This window comes from Protopterus annectens, chromosome 6.part1 (assembly GCF_019279795.1).
Source record: "Protopterus annectens isolate FY-2018-M chromosome 6.part1, PAN1.0, whole genome shotgun sequence".
Lineage (NCBI taxonomy): Eukaryota > Metazoa > Chordata > Ceratodontiformes > Protopteridae > Protopterus > Protopterus annectens.
Genome location: NC_056738.1, coordinates 465,634,100 through 465,651,660, shown reverse-complemented (window position 1 = coordinate 465,651,660; position 17,561 = coordinate 465,634,100). Strand labels below are relative to the sequence as shown.

General features: G+C 35.5%; 1 protein-coding gene across 1 annotated transcript in view; it reads right to left on the bottom strand.

The window, feature by feature from the left end:
* The window catches only part of KLC2 (kinesin light chain 2), a 1,052,962-nt gene that overhangs the window by 346,231 nt on the left and 689,170 nt on the right, over positions 1-17,561 (bottom strand). The window contains exon 7 of the mRNA XM_044075888.1: positions 12,389-12,476. Coding sequence (XP_043931823.1) covers positions 12,389-12,476 — 88 coding nt within the window. The remainder of the gene's footprint in view (positions 1-12,388; positions 12,477-17,561) is intronic.

The window sequence follows — 17,561 nt, the reverse complement described above, 5'->3', positions numbered from 1 at the left end:
CAGGGATTGATTCCTTCTACTTTCATTTGCTCACTGTGGGACGCTGAGAAAGTCACTTAACTTGACAGTGTTCCCAGGTCATCATGAAAAGGGAATATTTGTCCAGTGGGCTTACTCGGTCAAAATAAGGAAAAAAATGATGGTGGTTATACTTCTGTGACTTCTTCACAGTCAAAGATGAGGCATCTCCTCAAAGGGGCACATTCTGCTGGGACAGTATGCATGGAAAGGAAGATGAAGCTTGTGATATGTTTTAGAAACACAAAAAGATGCAACCCATTTTCTAGGTTTTAAGTTCTTATTTCATTACTGCAATTCTAAAGCCTTTCTCCTTATGCAAATTTCCTCACATTAAGTTCAACAACAAGCAAGCACATTTTTACTTTTTCTCACAGTGGGAGGATATGCATATATATATATATATATATATATATATATATATATATATATATATATAGAGAGAGAGAGAGAGAGAGAGCGAGCTTGCTTTCATAAGAACAAAATGTAAAACCACTCTTTCTTTTCTCCTGGAAGTGATATCTTCCAACATCTGAACTGTTATTACAGAAAAAATGGACTACAAAAATTGGGAAAGATGGCCTGGCACTCAGAAATTTAGTGTGCAGCTGTTCTATTACTTCTGCACCTACAAATAAAATTAACTACAATTATGAAATAAATATACCAGATCTGTTTTAACACCAAAATTATTTCAGAAATACAACCCTCTACTGACAGTCTCTAACAGACGCACAGGCCTTTTGGATGAAAGTGTCATGTTCTGAAGTTGTATCACACGCTGTTTCCATTAGGATTGAGTTCATAACTTCTACTCACTGTGGTGAAATGTTGCCTCTATCAAAGTTGTGTCTTTATTGTTTTTTGTTTTTAAACAAAAAACTTCTTTATTAAATTCTCACATTTAAAACAGGCAATCTTACATTTGTATAAATGAAAAACAAACCATACTGATACAACTTTAGTTGCAAACTGTCACAGACACAGTTGAGACAACTGTGATTACGAACATTATGCATCAGTTAAGTATTTCACAGCTCATTCAACTCCTGCCTTCTTTTAAACCTCATTCTTCCTCTGCATGTATTGTTAACACAATTCCTATTTTTTTCCTATGTAGTTTGCTCCTTCCCTTTTCTAAAGACCCCAATTCCAGATGTTTTATCTCTCTTATTATATTCACTACTTCTAATAAAGTTGGTTTAGCCTTTGATTTCCATTTTCTAGTAATTTTTTTTTGGCAGCCACCGCAGTTAGACTCAGCAAGGGCTTACTATGTCTAGGCAATTCTGATTCTTGTATGGTAGCGCAAAAAAAAAAAATTCCTTAGTTACACCAATCAGCCCACCCAGTATCTCTGGCAGAGCAGTCTCTGTGGAATCTTTAAAGTTTGCCAACTCACTACACTCCCAGAAAATATATTCCCATTTACCCTCCTTCTTCCCCATCACATCTGCAACATTTGCTGTCTACCTGAGGAGAAATTATTTGTTGGGGTATAAAAATGCCTATGTAAACACTTCAAAGCAAAGCTCCTAAATCTTCTAGACATTTTTGTATATTTGGGAGATATACATATAGCACCCCATTGTCTCTGTGAATTGCTTTATCCAATCTCTCTTCCCAATCCTTTCTAAGCTCCTATGATTGATTCTTATAGTTGTCATGCAACATTGTATATGCTCTAATCATTCCTTTTTTAACAGCAGCTTCTGTTCCAAATTCTATGAAAACCTCTACCAGTGCTGGTCTTTCATTTAGGACCCCTCTACACACTTTTTCCTCTTTGCCTACACTTTGAAATCAATCCTTGACCAGGATGGCAATCTCTAACCTGCAGTCCAAATAAATTCTTAGCGTCTTCCCATTCTATTACCTTTCCTTTTTTAGTTATTTGCTCCCAATACCTTGGATCCTTTGCAAGTTTTCTCCAATAAATTCCAGCCCCATTTGCCTATTGTCTGCATCCCTAACTGCAGTCATCCCATTCAGCAAAATCTCTTTTCTCCATTCCCGTGCTGGCTTATTTCTTAAAATACTTTCTGCTACTTTATGAATATAATATTCTGTATGATTACTGTCAATCTTCTTAAGGGTCTGCATCCAAAATCCCCAGTCTCTCCTTGTTTCTTGAGCTTCTCCCCTGTATCATCATCACTTTCCACTCTGAATTATACTTTTCTGCTTGTGCTATCTATAACAGCCTTAACCTTCAAAATGGGTAACCCTAGTCCACCTTTTTCAATTGGTTTATCCCACTTAACCCTTGCCATCTTCCCCTCCCAGATAAAATCCTTCAGCTCTGGAATAATTGCTATCCATGACTTCTCTGGTTAATAAAAAATATGCCTGACCTGTGTATAAAACTAGAGAGACTAAAAACATTAACTGCTTGTATTTTACTATCCATATCCATACAACAAAGCTTCCAGTGTCTCAGTTTTTGTATTATCTTCTCTTTAGTCTCTTCCCACATATCCTTAGCTGCCACAATGCAGTCATTTTTTAATCCATACTCTTAAATACTTGTTTTTATCAGGTCCTCATGAATATGGCTATTGCTGGACCAATTTGTGTGTGTGGGTACATAATTTACCGCTACTACCCTTGTTTTAACTTCATTAATTTTGCATCTTGAAAAGATTGAAACTGTCTTAAAATGTTTTGCAACACTGAAATGTCTTTTTCTTGTTTTGTAAGGTATAAAATAATCTGCAAACAGAGCCAGCTTTTCCCAGAGTATAACACAAATTATATCCTTGAATTTCTGAGTCCCTTATTTTCTTTGCCAATGGCTCTAAATATAATGCAAACAAAGGGGAAAGAGGGCACCCCTGCCTGGTTCTACTCAAATTCTTTCTCTGCATCAAGATCCACCAACAGTGGTATTTTCTTGCATTCTGCTTCCCTCTGGATCATTAGTGTTCTGTTGATGTTATCAAATGTTTGCCTCCACTCCAAAAAAAAAAAAAAAAAAAACACACTGATCCACATCTATCAATTTTGGCATCACTTTTGCCATTCTTCTAGCCATTACAGACAAACACTTTATAATCATGGTTTAGTATTGAAATAGGCCTGTATGAAGACAGATCCAATGGATCTTTACCTTCTTTAGGTATTACATCACCACCGCTTTCTCCCAGGATGTTGGTACTTCTCCTCCTCTTAAAATACTGTTAAACAAAACCTTCCAGATCTTTATCATTTTTTCCCTCCAAGCTTCCAAATTTCCACAGGAATACCATCTATTCTGGAGGACTTTCCTGTAGATTGGTTATACATCACCATTTTTATCTCCTCTCTTCCTATCCTGTAAGTAATAAAGTATCCTCAACCTCTAATCTTAGCATATTTAATTCTGCCATAAACATTTCCATATGTACCTTTTCTTGATTTCTATATTTCTCTGCTTTATACAAACTTTCATAAAATTTCCAAAATATTTCTAATACTTCTACAGGATCTCTTCATATCTTCCCTGTTACAGGCTCTCTAAGCTTGGTAACAGCCCTTTCTACTTTCTGTTGCCTGAGTCATGTTAAAAGATTTTGTGATCAAGAGTTACTATAAAAAAAATAGTTGCTTGATGGTAATCTTTACAAACTCGTGCATATTATCGAGGTAATCCCTTATTTTCTGTTTAGGATTCTGCAGTTACTCCTTTTGTTCTGTGGGATTCCCCCTATTTTGCAAAACGTTAACATTCATCAGTCCCTCTAAATAATTTTTATTACTTAATTATATCACCCTTTCCATTATTTCTACCCTAGTTTTAAACTCCACTTTAATTTTATCTCACTCCCTAGCTATATTTTCAGAAGAAATGTCTATCTTCTCTAATAGCTCCTGAACAATTTCCAAAACCCATTCCTTAAATTCCTCTGTTTTCAACAGATAGGTAAGAATGCACCAGTGTCTCATTTTTATTTCACTACCTTATGGTTTTGTTTTAGTTATTATTGGCGCATGATCTGAAATAGTTATTGGGTACATTTCAAAACCTTCAATTAAATGCACATGTTCCCGTAAAATATAAATTCTATCTAGCCTAGTTCAATATTTGTATCTTGGAGGATTATATGTAAATTCACACTGAACTCCTGGTACTGCATTCACATCCTTCATGCCAAACATTTTCATAATTTTTTTCAGAAATATACCCTCCTTTGTTTTATTTTCCCTTCTGGTCCCCCAAACACATCTTCACTGTTTCGAACCAAATTCAATTCCTCACCTACAAGCAATATACCTTGCTGAAAGCAGATTATTTCTCCCAGAATTTTCTTAAGCTCCATTATAGCAGTTTTGGGTGGAATATAAATGCATACCAGTAGCCCCTTAGTACTATGCATCTACCATTATTGTTTTCCCCTCTTCTACCACTATTAGAGCTCTTCTGCAATTAATGTAAGTACTCCTTTTTTCCTATGCCCCAGGTATTCTACTGACTATCCTGAAAACCTCTATCAAATTCACATGTTCAGCTCATTCCAGGTATGTCACCTGTAGCACGGCTATCTGCACTCTACATTTTTTAATATATTTCACTACTCTTTCTTTTTTGTATTTATCTGTGAAACCATTCAGATTTAAAGACATTACAGAAAGCATAATTTTCTTCTACAGTTATTGTTCCCACCCTTTACGTATAACTGTTTTTTTGTTAAATGTCTAGTTTCAACTTTTATGTTACATGCATATATTGTTTGACAGCTTGGTCTTTTATACAGTTCTTTCTTGTCATATCCATCTGAGCCTATGTCACATCTTACAAAACTTTTTTGTTTTATTGAAAGCCCTCAAACAAAAAACAAACCCTTCTCAATAACCTCCTAAAACCTATTAACTTAAAAACAACACAGAAAACTATGTACATCTTCAACATTTGAAGTTTTACCTTCCTAATAAAAGCAAATGTTCTAAACTGATAGCCACAGAGACAGACTACAGTTAACCAAAAAGAAAGGTTATTTGTGCTAAGATGCATGGTACAGCCTATGCTTTTAACAAGTGCTCTCTGGTTTTGTCCAATCTTTATAGCTCTTCCAGTTGAGAAAACACTTTAATAATTTCAGTAAATACTTTCTCCAAGCCATTTCTCTTTATTAGATTGACTTGTAGGGACATGCACACTAGGCACAAAACTGCTAAGCATACATTGATAACCAGAAAAAAAGTCTTATAATATTCAACATTCTTTTTTCATTTCCTTGCTTTCTATTAAAACTTGTTCGATAAAGCAAATGGTCTTAACCCAGTCACTCTCCTATGCAAGTATGAGAAAAAGCACACTATTTTTTCTTTTGTCATGCTCTTCAACAGACCTTTCCTACTTCCGCTCTCCTTTTTTTATACATTGCAGTACCTACATACCTTAAAACTGAACACGGAAAAAGAGAGAAGAAGGAATAAACAGAAAAAAAACAAAAGTACCTGATAAATTGGTATCTCCATTACATTTAAAAAACTTTACTTTATTGCAAAAAAAGTCATGCACCATTAAAATAGTACCATTAAAAATTCTTTTACTTACAGTTAACTTTCTCCTTCCTCTTCCCTTTTCCCAAGTATTTTTCTAAAGATTAATGACATGAAGTATGGCATATGCTTTCGAGTCCCCTACAAATTTAACAAAGTCCACAAAAATCCAATATTTCCAAATCCTCTTGTTCTGCCATGTTTCAAAAGTATAACTATTGCTTTGTAATTCCACATTTGTCAGTTTCCAAGTTACTAATTTTATTCCCCAAACAATTAATAAAGTAGGACATATGTTTTAAACCCCCTACAAGTTTAATAAAGTCCAAGGAAATCACATATTTTCAAATTTTCTTCTTCTGTCATGCTTCACAAATATAATTATTGATTTATCGCTCCACATTTGTCAATTTCCAAGTTACTAACTTTATTCCTGTTCATCACCATCCCCCATATCCTGTCTCTGTTTCATTTCCAACATATTCTCGATTCTTCTACTTGACTGTTTTCTTCCTTCTCTCAGGCATTTTCCATTGAAACATTGTAAAAGAGTTCATGGGCTCAGTCTCTCTGCAGTCATCACTAGAAGGACACAAAGTAGAACCTCCTTCGGTTTCACAGCTCACCCTTTGTTGGACAAACTTTTGTATTTCCTCCTTAGCATGTACTTCATCAAAAAATGATTTTGTCCCTCCAGGGAAAAATATTTTGAAGATGGCTGGGTACAACAGTTTGAAACTCATGCCTGCTTCTTGACATTCCCTAAATAATGGAATATATTTACTCCTCTTCTGCCTGGTGTACAATGAATAGTCATTCTCGTCACCCACTTTTAGTACTTTGTCCTTCTGCCACAGTTTTGTCAGACTCAACTCCTTCTGCTAAGACTGCATCTTTAGTATTAAAGGTCTAGGTTGTTTTCTAGTAATCATATTTGGAGCATACACACAATGTGCCCTTTCAATTAACAAGTTCTGTTGTGGAATACCAGTCCAGTTGCTTATTTGTGCTTTCATAAAATTAATACAATCTGTCCCTTCCAACTTCTCTAGTACAGCAGAAAATGTCAGGTTTTCCGTACATGCTCTAGCCTCTAACTTTATTTTTTTAAACATCTCTTCTTGTGCAGTCTCATATTCAGCCAGCCTTTTCTTCATTTCATCCTCTGAGTTTTGCAGTTCTGTCACCTTACCTGAATATCTGTTTAAAGCTTCTTCTATTTTTTCCAGCTTTTTGTGTTGATATACTCCATCAGTGCTTTATTTATTTTAACCAGGTCTCTGTGCAGTTGCTTTATACTTTCCTCTACGTTACTGGAAATCATGTCTGGAACTTGCACTGCTTCTTGCTGAATAGTGGCTATATTTCTCCCAGTCTGTGTTGTTCCCTCACCTTTTATAGTTGATTTTACTCCAGGTGCTTTACATTTCTTTTTTACTGGCATCCAGGCAGTGGACTTACTAACCAGTTACTGAAATTTACCCAGATATCTATGTCCACTGGTTTTCTCTAAGTTTCTGTTTTCAGACTGGGAGAGCGAGAATTAAGCTGTTACTCAATGTGCAGCCATCTTGGAAGTCTCAAAGTTATGTCTTTATTGTTATGACATTACATTAGAAGTAAAATAAAAACACTCTCAAACAGGGCAACAACTGTATTACTACATTTACTGCAAAGCCTAAAATCTATATACTTAAAAATGAAGTATTCTGTTACATACTGCTGTATAAATCACATCCAAGAAGACTGAAATCCTTAAGGGTAGAATGACATTCTTGAGTGCATTAGAATTTCTTCATGTTTTCATTGTGAACTGTCATATGGGAACTGACACATAGCCCCATACACTGGCAACAGCAGCATTTTTGAGGACGTTTTGATACCACAATTTGGCATTATACCCATTTTCCAATGGGGGGGGTAATCTAACCTCTGCTAAAAAGGGCAGGCTGAAACTAATGTTTAGAATATATACACACAAAGTACTACAAAAGTAAAATATCATCAGTCAAAGAAAAATTTCTGACATTCCAATTAGGGCGAAACTTAAATTGTATGCACTGACAAAAACACTGCACTACTATGTAAATCAGAACTGAGATGAACTGAAACCCGTGAGGTGAGAATGACTTTTTTCAAGACATTTCCTAATCAAGTTATTTTACTAGAATTTCCTGAAATGTTTATTATGGACTGGCATATGGCGTCATGCACAAGCAGCAAATGCAGTGTCTCAGAAGACTTCTAGTGTTGCATTCTGGCATTATAACTACTTTTCACTGGGGCTCACATGACCTCGGATAAATAGGGAGGGTGAAATTAATGTTCAGCATCAATGCACGGAAAGTTCTCATTATATCAGAAGCAAAAATCTTTATATGTGTGTGTGTGTGTGTGTGTGTGTGTGTGTGTGTGTGTGTGAGTATGTACAGTCATAGCTAACACTGCATGGCTTAAAGCACCAAAATTGGTGGGATCAAATTCAGCACTGAGCTGCACTCAAATTCCCATGCATTTTGTAGCTAAACAGCCTGTTGTTACTGCCTGAAAGTTTTATAATGAAATATCTATGGGGAATAAAAAAATGGCCATTTATACATATGTACCAGATGCAAGGGCTCATATTTCATTTTTAATGTCTGACACATTTTGCATTAAACTTGTACTGCACTTTTGCATAGTACACAAACTACAATAGTACAGAATACTTATAAACTGAGTTTTGATTTAATCAGAACTAAGAATCCTATACAGTTCACACAAAAAATTATTTTCAGTTGTAACATGCCATGGCTAATATTCTATGTTTTTAAGCAGTTAAAGTGGTGTGGTCAAATTCAATGTTGAGCTGCACTGACATTCCTAAGGGCAGGATAGCAGTCTTATATGCAACTGATAGTGGAGCACCTAGTTGTTACTATCTGAAAATCACACAGTAAAATCTCCACTGCAGACTGATATATGGTCTTTTATACATGTGTGTAAGATGCAGGGGTTCATATGCATTCATTATGGCAATCTTCTATTTTGCATTGCACTCTGCACTGGGGTGTCATGCTGAATTACTGTTTAATATAAAAATACAATAATGGCCTACATTACTTCATTACTGAGCTGCCATTACATCAAAAGTAAAAACTGTATACATTTTTTGTCAGGATTTTTTAGCTTTAACATTGTGGTTAAAAATGCTACACTTTAAAGAAGCTAAAGTGGGGCCAAATTTAACAAATAGTTGCTCTGAAGTACTTAAAGGCAGAATAGTAGCCTAAAGTATATTTTGCAGATGGACACAGTGTTCTGTCTGAAAATTTTTATAATGAAAACTTAAACAAGGTCTGAAATGTGTCCTTTTATACAAAAATAAGATGCTAGACTTCCTGTTCCTTCCCTGTCACAATGGTCAATGAGTCATTTTGCATTAAACTCTGTTTATACTGGGGGTTATTACATAACTTCTGCTTGGTATATTGTTGTGGTTTAGAATGTTTTTATACAGAGTTTCCCAGAAAAAAAATAGTTGCAACATCAACTAGCTGGCCTGACTTTAACTCCACCACTTCAGCTAGTTGATGTTGCAACTATTTTTTTTCTGGGAGACTCTGTATAAAAACATTCAACGCCAAGGTCTGTAAATTTATTAAAAAAAAGGTATGATTGAATATACATTTATTTTAATTTAGTGTGAAGTCAAATCCCTTTAGTCTTAAGTTTTTCTGAACACTCAAACATTCAGGACACTACCTCTACCTCTGGTTATTTTCAAAATAACAATATAAACACTTTACAGACAATATGAAGCTGATATGGTTGTACCCATGTTACTGTATCCATACAGTACACTCAGCTGTGTTGACAAGTGATGAACAGTACCTGCAATAAAAACAGTTTGGTAGCAGAGATATCTAACTGCAGGGCACGTCAAATCAGCTATATTTCCTCCTAGTACACAACTTCAACTGATGTCAAACAACGCAAGCTGTGTATCAAAGTTTCTGAAACCAGCAATTTCTCAACATATTCTTAGAAAGTTACACAAGAACTTAATTTAATTTTTGCCTTCACCTCAGCCAACTATTTGTGGTAGCACATGATCAGAATGGATGCAATTTTTTTTCTTTCCATCCCACATTTACTTTCTGAATCTGCAAAGAACTACATTTAGGCTTGAACTCCTGACTGAGTTGTCAGTCCTTAGTCACAGTCTCGAGGCAACGCAGAAATTATGGAGAATGTTACAGAATAATGTTTCCAACAGCCAGCAAACCTCTAATAACTTTCAATGTTTTACTAAGGATTCTTGAATAGCAATGTTTCTGATTTTTTTTTATCTGCATTGCTGTTGCAAGATATGAATATATTTGCAGCTCTTGTATAACATACTGCAAGTTAAACAGGCAACCTCCTAGCAGTCTGTGATTCAAGCAGCTTCTTTGTTGCTAAAACACGAATCACGGTGCACTGCCTTAAGCAAATGAATTACAGTTTGCTTTTATGCAGTGTACAGTTATCAGAGATAAGGTCTTTAGAAATATGATGATATCAGATTCCAACAGGAGTCACCACATGGAAAAGTTGAATAAATGTAAAATCTTTTATTGAGCCATAAGAACACATAAGTGCTTTCACGTAGTTGGACTACGCTTCTTCAGGTGTATTTAACATTAAAAACTTGCCTTCTTATATACAGAAATTTTTGGCGCGCAAGCCAAAAAAACAAAGTAATCATTAGTTAATAATATAATTAACAGCAGCTGTTCTTTAAAGTGGCAGTGGAAGTTTAGAGCAAATCAACAGACCTGCTAGTGACGGCCAGAAAAAGCACAAATCCAAATGAACAAATAGCATAGATCTAGTAACACTCCATATGTTTATAACATTATACCAAACTAAATCTAAAAAATGCTAAAAGCGCATATAAATACTACTAATGTAAACCCCGATAAATAAATAATGAACTGACATAGAGTTGTAAAAACCTATTTTAAAGGTTAGACAAATCTAGGCTAATGTAATAATTAAAACTCTAATAAAACAACTAAGCATCTGCTTCAGTATTGGTAATGAAACAAATGTAGTATATAGAAATCGGCTCAACAATGAACCCAAATATAAATTTAATATATACAAAACAATGCCCAAATCTCATCTTCAAATAGTCAGTGATTCATAATATAAAACTTGCCACTTTAAGTGTAGACAGTTAAGATGTACGCAATTAAGACATTCATCATCAACTGATGGAATATAGAATGTATTGAGAAGACAGCTCAGTAATGCGTCTTCCAAAATTAAAAAGGTACAAACATAGTATCCAAGTCTATTTGAAAAAAAAAACATTGAGCAACAATGTTATTTATAAAAAACACCAACATAATCCTGAATGATCATGCTCTGTATATAAAATAAAATATGAAAGGATAATTAGTTCATTAACAAACGGTATATGCAAGTATAGTTTTAAAAAATCTAACAAATCAAACAGTAAGCCTTCTAAGGTAAACATCTTGTGAAACAAAATGCCTGTATTCATCTGCCTTAAGAACATCGCGTATCAACAATGGAACATCGCATATCAACAAAACTATGTAATGGTATGCATATACAAAATAAGTGCACTTGATATAAATCAATATTAAAACTGAAGTTATATTAAAACATGTTACATACTAAACAAAGGCTATAGCGTTCATAACACTCTTAAATAATGCGTTCTACATAATCGTGCTGTAGAATGCCTAAATTCAACATCCCATGTGTAAAATTGTTGATAAGCAATAATAATCAGAATTTATACTGAAAATACCTGTTACGTTTGTAAAACTCATAAATCAAAGCATGTAGGAAGCAATAGTTTAATATATCTGAGCATAATAATGCTGATACTTCACTCATCGGACCATACTGAACCCAAACTGTACTGACAGCTAAATGTAAAAAAGCCAAAAAAGCGATAAAGTTCATATTGCTAGTGTCAAAGTTAGAAAAGTGAAAAAATTATGAAATGGTGTGACGATTGAACATCATAATATTTTCCTTCCAACTACCTATGAAAATGAAATATCAAAAAATAACGAAAAAATTCTGAAACCAGTATTTTTATATATGACAACAAATCCCAAGGAACACTCTTGTCAGAATAGTGAAACAAGAGTGGAAATATTACCTCTGAGAACACTTATATGAAAAAAATATTATACTAATCAATTAAACTCAGTAAAGATGTATATGAAGAATATATAAAGAGTATATTATAAAATTAATTTTTTTTTTTTCTTTAGAAATATGTGGACCCACTGACTGGAGAAACTAATGCACTGGCCATCACATAACCTATGGCTTTAACAGACAATTCATTTACTACTTAAATGAAAAGTTTAGCAGTGTATACACAGACAAGATTCTGAAACATACCAAGTGTAAACTCTGGGTAAAAACTCCATATCAATTATTTGCTATGAGGGAAAAATTTCAAATGCTATTGAAGCTCACTTTATGAATGGAATGTGTGGAATCAAGCCTTAGGACATCTCTTCCACAATAAAACAGGATATCAAAGAAGGTAGTTAACACATTTTAAGGAGTCTATCAAAGCTGAAATTATTACAGCATTTTTGGGAGGGTGGCCTAATGGTTAAGGTGTTTGCCTTACAAACACAAGGTGCAGGGTTTGAGTCTCACAAGGGATAATTGGCTAAGCTTAAAATGGCTCGCAAGGGCAGTTATCTTAGTACTAATCTATGAACCTATGAACCTATATTTAAACTGCAAATATGTCCAAAGTGAAAAGAAAAAAACTATAATCTTCGGACTGACTTATAAGATATCACAGCTAACTGCCACTGTTTAAGGCAATTACTAATATGAAAGTCAATGTTTAATATCTTACCGCAGGATGGTCCTTGCCTAAAGTTTTTTCTCGGATGGACAGAGCATCGTTTAGTAGGTGAGCAGCCTCCTTGTATTTGTTCTGGTCCCTGTAAAATAAAAGACCTTCTTAAGCTGCACTCATACAAAATCTACAGAATTATTGTATACAGGACAGAAGGTAAAAGAAAGCTTGCTATACATAGTGACTTCTCAAGACTCCTTTAATGCAGCACAACTTAGTCAATGGTTTTGGTCATTATTTCTGTCATCAGGCACAAAACTTTGGCAGAACAAATGGCTACCAAAGAAAAAAATTAGAGTTACTTATTTTCCATTTGACAACCGGGCGGGTGAACTGGTAAAGTGACCCTTTTCACTCATGACCTGGTTAACTCAAGAGGTACAAAACACAAAAGAAACAATAAGAATGAGTGAAGACAGAATACACAGATAAATATGTGCAGTCCTAACAATGTACATTTAATTATTTGAATAATAGTTTAGTAAATGCATTTACACATCTACAGGTATTTACAATACACAAATAAATCCTCACAGCAGTTAGATAACATAACAGCTGTTGAAAGGTACAGGGCTTCCCATGGAAAGGGCTACTTCAAGGGGAGAGTTAGGTGGTAGTCACAAGCTTGAATTTGAGGCACCACTGTGAGAAAATACCAGACTTCATTTGGAGGTGGAACTTGGGAGAGTAACAAACAGTTGAGACAGACTTGGTTCTCAAATGCTAGAACGTGAGCAGGGGTAGCTATTATTCAAGAGCAGCCCGAAGGCTTTTGCAGAGGCATGTCCCAACTGTCAGAACTGCAACAGTGAATACACTCGAACATCTACATTTATGGTAAGTGTACACAACTGTACTTTCTTCACTCCAGATACTTCAAAAGTGTTCTGCAGCAGACTTTAAAAATGCTATAGGATCAAATTGTAGACCGCTAGATCTAGATGCTCCAATCAAGATATCTAAAAAAAAAAAATGTAAGGAAGTCTGTTATGGACTCCTGAAGCAAATTTATCTCAGGCAGACCCTTCCAAGTTCCAACCCCCACCCCAAGGTAACATTGAGGACATATGCCTCTGTTTTTATCTGCAACAGGCAATCCAAGGTATATAACTGACATCTGAGGCCAAGCTGTACATCAACATTCTGAAATGCTGACAAAGTCAGCTGGGACTTTGAGTACGCAATGGAATCATTTACATTCCCTGATAAAATAATAAGGTTAATTAAGAGGATACATCAGGGACTAGAAGCAAGAATTAAAGTGGGAGGGTTCCCCTCTGATAAGTTGTGTCTGAACAGAGGAACTAGGCAGTGGTGTCCTTTTTCACCTTTTATTTGCTTTATATTTAGAGCCATTGGCAAAGAAAATAAGGGACTCAAAAATTAATAGATATAATTAATATAGTAATAAAAACATAGCTTTATTTGCAGACAATATTATTTTGTACCTAATAAATACAGAAAAGAACATCTTAGTGTCATAGAACATTTGGAGACATATTTCAGGTCTTTTCAGGATATAAAATAAATGAAGGGAAAGCAAAGACTATAGCCAAAAATGATGTACCCATAAATGAAATGATTCAGCAATACCCATATTTATGGGGATGCAATAAGATGAAGTACTTAGGAGTATGGATTAAAAAAGGCTTCTGTTATGGCAGCTAAGGATATGTGAAAAGAGACTAAACAAAAGATAAAACAAAAACTGAGAAACTGGAAGCTCTTGTTTATGGATATAAATAGTAAGATACAAACAGTGAAAATGTTTTTAGTCCCTTTAATTTTGTATACTAGTCAGATATATTTTTTAAAAAACAGAGGAGAGGTTGTGGGTAATAATAATAAAGAGTTGAAGGAATTTATCTGGGAGGAGGAGAGGGCAAAGGTTAAGTGATATAAGTTCATCTTTCCAATACAGCAAAGGTAAGGTATAAATGTTTTTAATGTAACGGACATTCTAACAAAAAAATCAGGTGGAAGTGTTATGATAGAGATTAAATATGGTTATGAGACCTGTGATTATTACATGTTCAATGATACCAACACTATATATTGTGTAACTGTGACAATAAAGGCAAACCTGGAACATGTAACAACTGGTGGAGTGTATAGACAACCAAAGTCAAGTGCTGATGACCTACAGGAATTCATATATTTCCTGCTTGAAACACAGGAGTGAATAATAATATTAGCTGGCGACTTAAATCTACCAGAAACAGATTGGAATAATGATTCAACAACATTAGTAAGGAAATTCTTCACAATGTATGCTCAGGAGCAACAATCACTTTAGATTCCTAAAGAAATTACTGTTATTCAAGTCAAAGTTTTACCACCACTGATGTGCAGTGCTCATGGGAATTATCTGCATACTAGAACAAAGAGTTATTTAGCAGAGAATGGACTGCTGAAAGCAGGCTAAAGGCTGAAGAGATACAGCAGCTGGTAGTACCAAGGATCTGCTAAAGGGTAATTCTGGCCACAGCCCACATGGGTATAAACAATACAAACAGAAGGGCGTACAGAGAATTTCTCTTGGCGAGGACTGCAAAACATATGAGCAGTGCAACAGGATTGGCAAGGTAGTCTACAGAACTAAAGCTTCCTCTTATACTCTCCACATATTGCACCAAACCTACTTAATATTGTCCCTCACCTTTATCCCAAAGATAGTGTGATTAATTGCACTTAATCTCAAACCAAAACAAAATTAAAGGCAAAAATCCTCTAAAAAATAAGTATGCATAATTTTCCAATATACAAGAATCCTTGTAGGAGGATATACATACGCACTAATCCTGGCCTCACCTATCACAATAAAAACAAAGGTAATTCCCTCCCACACACTTCTGTAACCCAACAGCAGCCAATCCCCTACCCTATTGATCTAATTTTTGGTGCAATAAATGTTAGAAGTATAAAAAATAAAAATGAACTACATGCCTGAATTACCCAACACAAGCCTGATGTTCTCTTTGTAACTGAAACGTGGCATAAACCCATCATAAACAACTCTGAAGTTACACCTCCTGGCTACAATATCATCTGTAATAACCATACAAAGAGGAAAGGTGGTGGTATTGCTTTAATCTTTCCCAGAACCTACCTCATTTCCCCTTACAGCAAACCAATACCAAAATTCAGTTCAACAGAGTTTCTTAGTGCTTTCCTCAAAATAAACAATTATAAACAAATATATACTACCGTCCTTTACATCCCTCCTGGTGATAATACAGCTATACTGGAAGATATTCTACATTGGATATCCATAGCATTTCCACAAGAAAGAGTACTACTAGGTGATGTGAATGTAAATTGGTTGGACATTAACTCCTCTACATATAGTACAAACTCTTGTGATTTCACACACCTAATTAATAGCCCCACATATAATAGCAAGACTCTATTAGACTGGATCCTAGTATCAAACCCTAGCAAATACTCCATTAGAGGTACAATGTCAGACTTTCTCAGTGATCATCTGCCAATCTATATGACTAGGCATCTCACACAGCCAGTTAAACAGCACATGTATAAAACAACACATAACCTTTCCAAGTTTAACCCAGAATTGTTCATTACTACACTATCATCTATTAACTGGAACTTCGTAAAAATCCTCCCCTTAGGCAATGCTGTAATTAAATTCAATACAACTTTTCTAAATATCCTAAATAGTCTTGCACCTCATAGAAGGAAGAGATTGAAAACAAATAATGCAATTTGGCATTTCAAAACAATAGAATGCAAATGCAGGATAGAGAAAAAGCATGGAAAAAATGGCAAAAATATAAAACACCTCAATATCTTGAAAACCTCAGAATGCTTTGCGAATGTACTAAAAAGGAAATAACTGAAAACAACAAAATACTATAATAACTTTCAGAATAATACTAAACACACCCCTAAAAAATTCTGGACATCCACTAAAGAAATCTTACATCCCTGCCAAAAATTCAACCCAAACCCCTCATTCACTACTCGAAACTGCAATACAGTTCAACTCTTTTTTTTATAGATAGTATAGCATCTTTAAAGTACAGTTGTGTACCTACCATAAATGTAGATGTTCGAGTGTATTCACTGTTGCAGTCATTACACTTGGGTTAGGGTTATCCCGCCGGCAGGCTACCCGCAGTCGGCCCGAGTGCCAAAGTCTTGGTCCGGCGTCGGTTGCTGTCATCTCCTCCCTGACGTCAGTGGGCCAGGGGTATAAAAGTTGCAACTGACGCCATTTTCTTCAGTTTTTTTTGCCCCAGATGTCAGGTGCCCCCAGATAGGAAGGCTGGAAAGATAAAATTATGCCAAAAAACATGAATATATTACTATAAACATTTCCTTCACCTACAAGCAAATACACCACATAGGTTGTATAGAGTTGAGAAGTACAGAAAAGTCCCAGCAATGAAAAAAAAAAGGGGGATGGTGGGTGGGTAACCTGGACTGCAACAGTGAATACACTCGAACATCTAAATTTATGGTCGGTACACAACTGTACTATGTTCATCATGTTTCACTGTTGCAGTCATTACACTTGGGTAGAATCCCAAAGCTGAGGTTGGGCGGCTGGGTCTAAATTGGATCTGAAGAGGCTACCAGGCCCCGCAGAACTGCAGTGGCAAAGCCTGCTCTGGATTTAGAGTAGAGAGGTAAGTGGTCGTGCTTGGTGAAAGTGTGCACGGAGCTCCAGGTTGCAGCTTCTAAGATGTCTTTGGTTGGTACTCCTCTGAGGAAAGCTGCTGAAGTGGCTGCTGCTCTGGTAGAATGAGGCCTAATGCCCTTAGGCACTGATTTGCCATGTTGTGCATAACAGAAGCGGGTGCAGTGTCCTATCCATTTTTAGACTGTCTGCTTTATAATAGGCTTTCCTTGTGATCCTGCAGCATAGGCTACAAACAGTTGCTCAGTTTTTCTGAAAGCTTTTGTTTTGTCCAAGTAGAATCGTAGCTGTCTGTATATATCCAAAGCGTGCAGAAGTCTATCCCCTTTATTCTGGGGATTTGGGTAGAACGTAGGTAAATGAATGGAGATCACTTTTGGCATGAATGTTGGGTTTGTCCTAAGAGAAACCCTGTCCTGATGAAAAATGATGAAAGGTTCCACAGCCATTAATGCCTGTAACTCTGAGACTCTTCTTGCTGAAGTTATTGCTAGGAGCAGAGCAGTT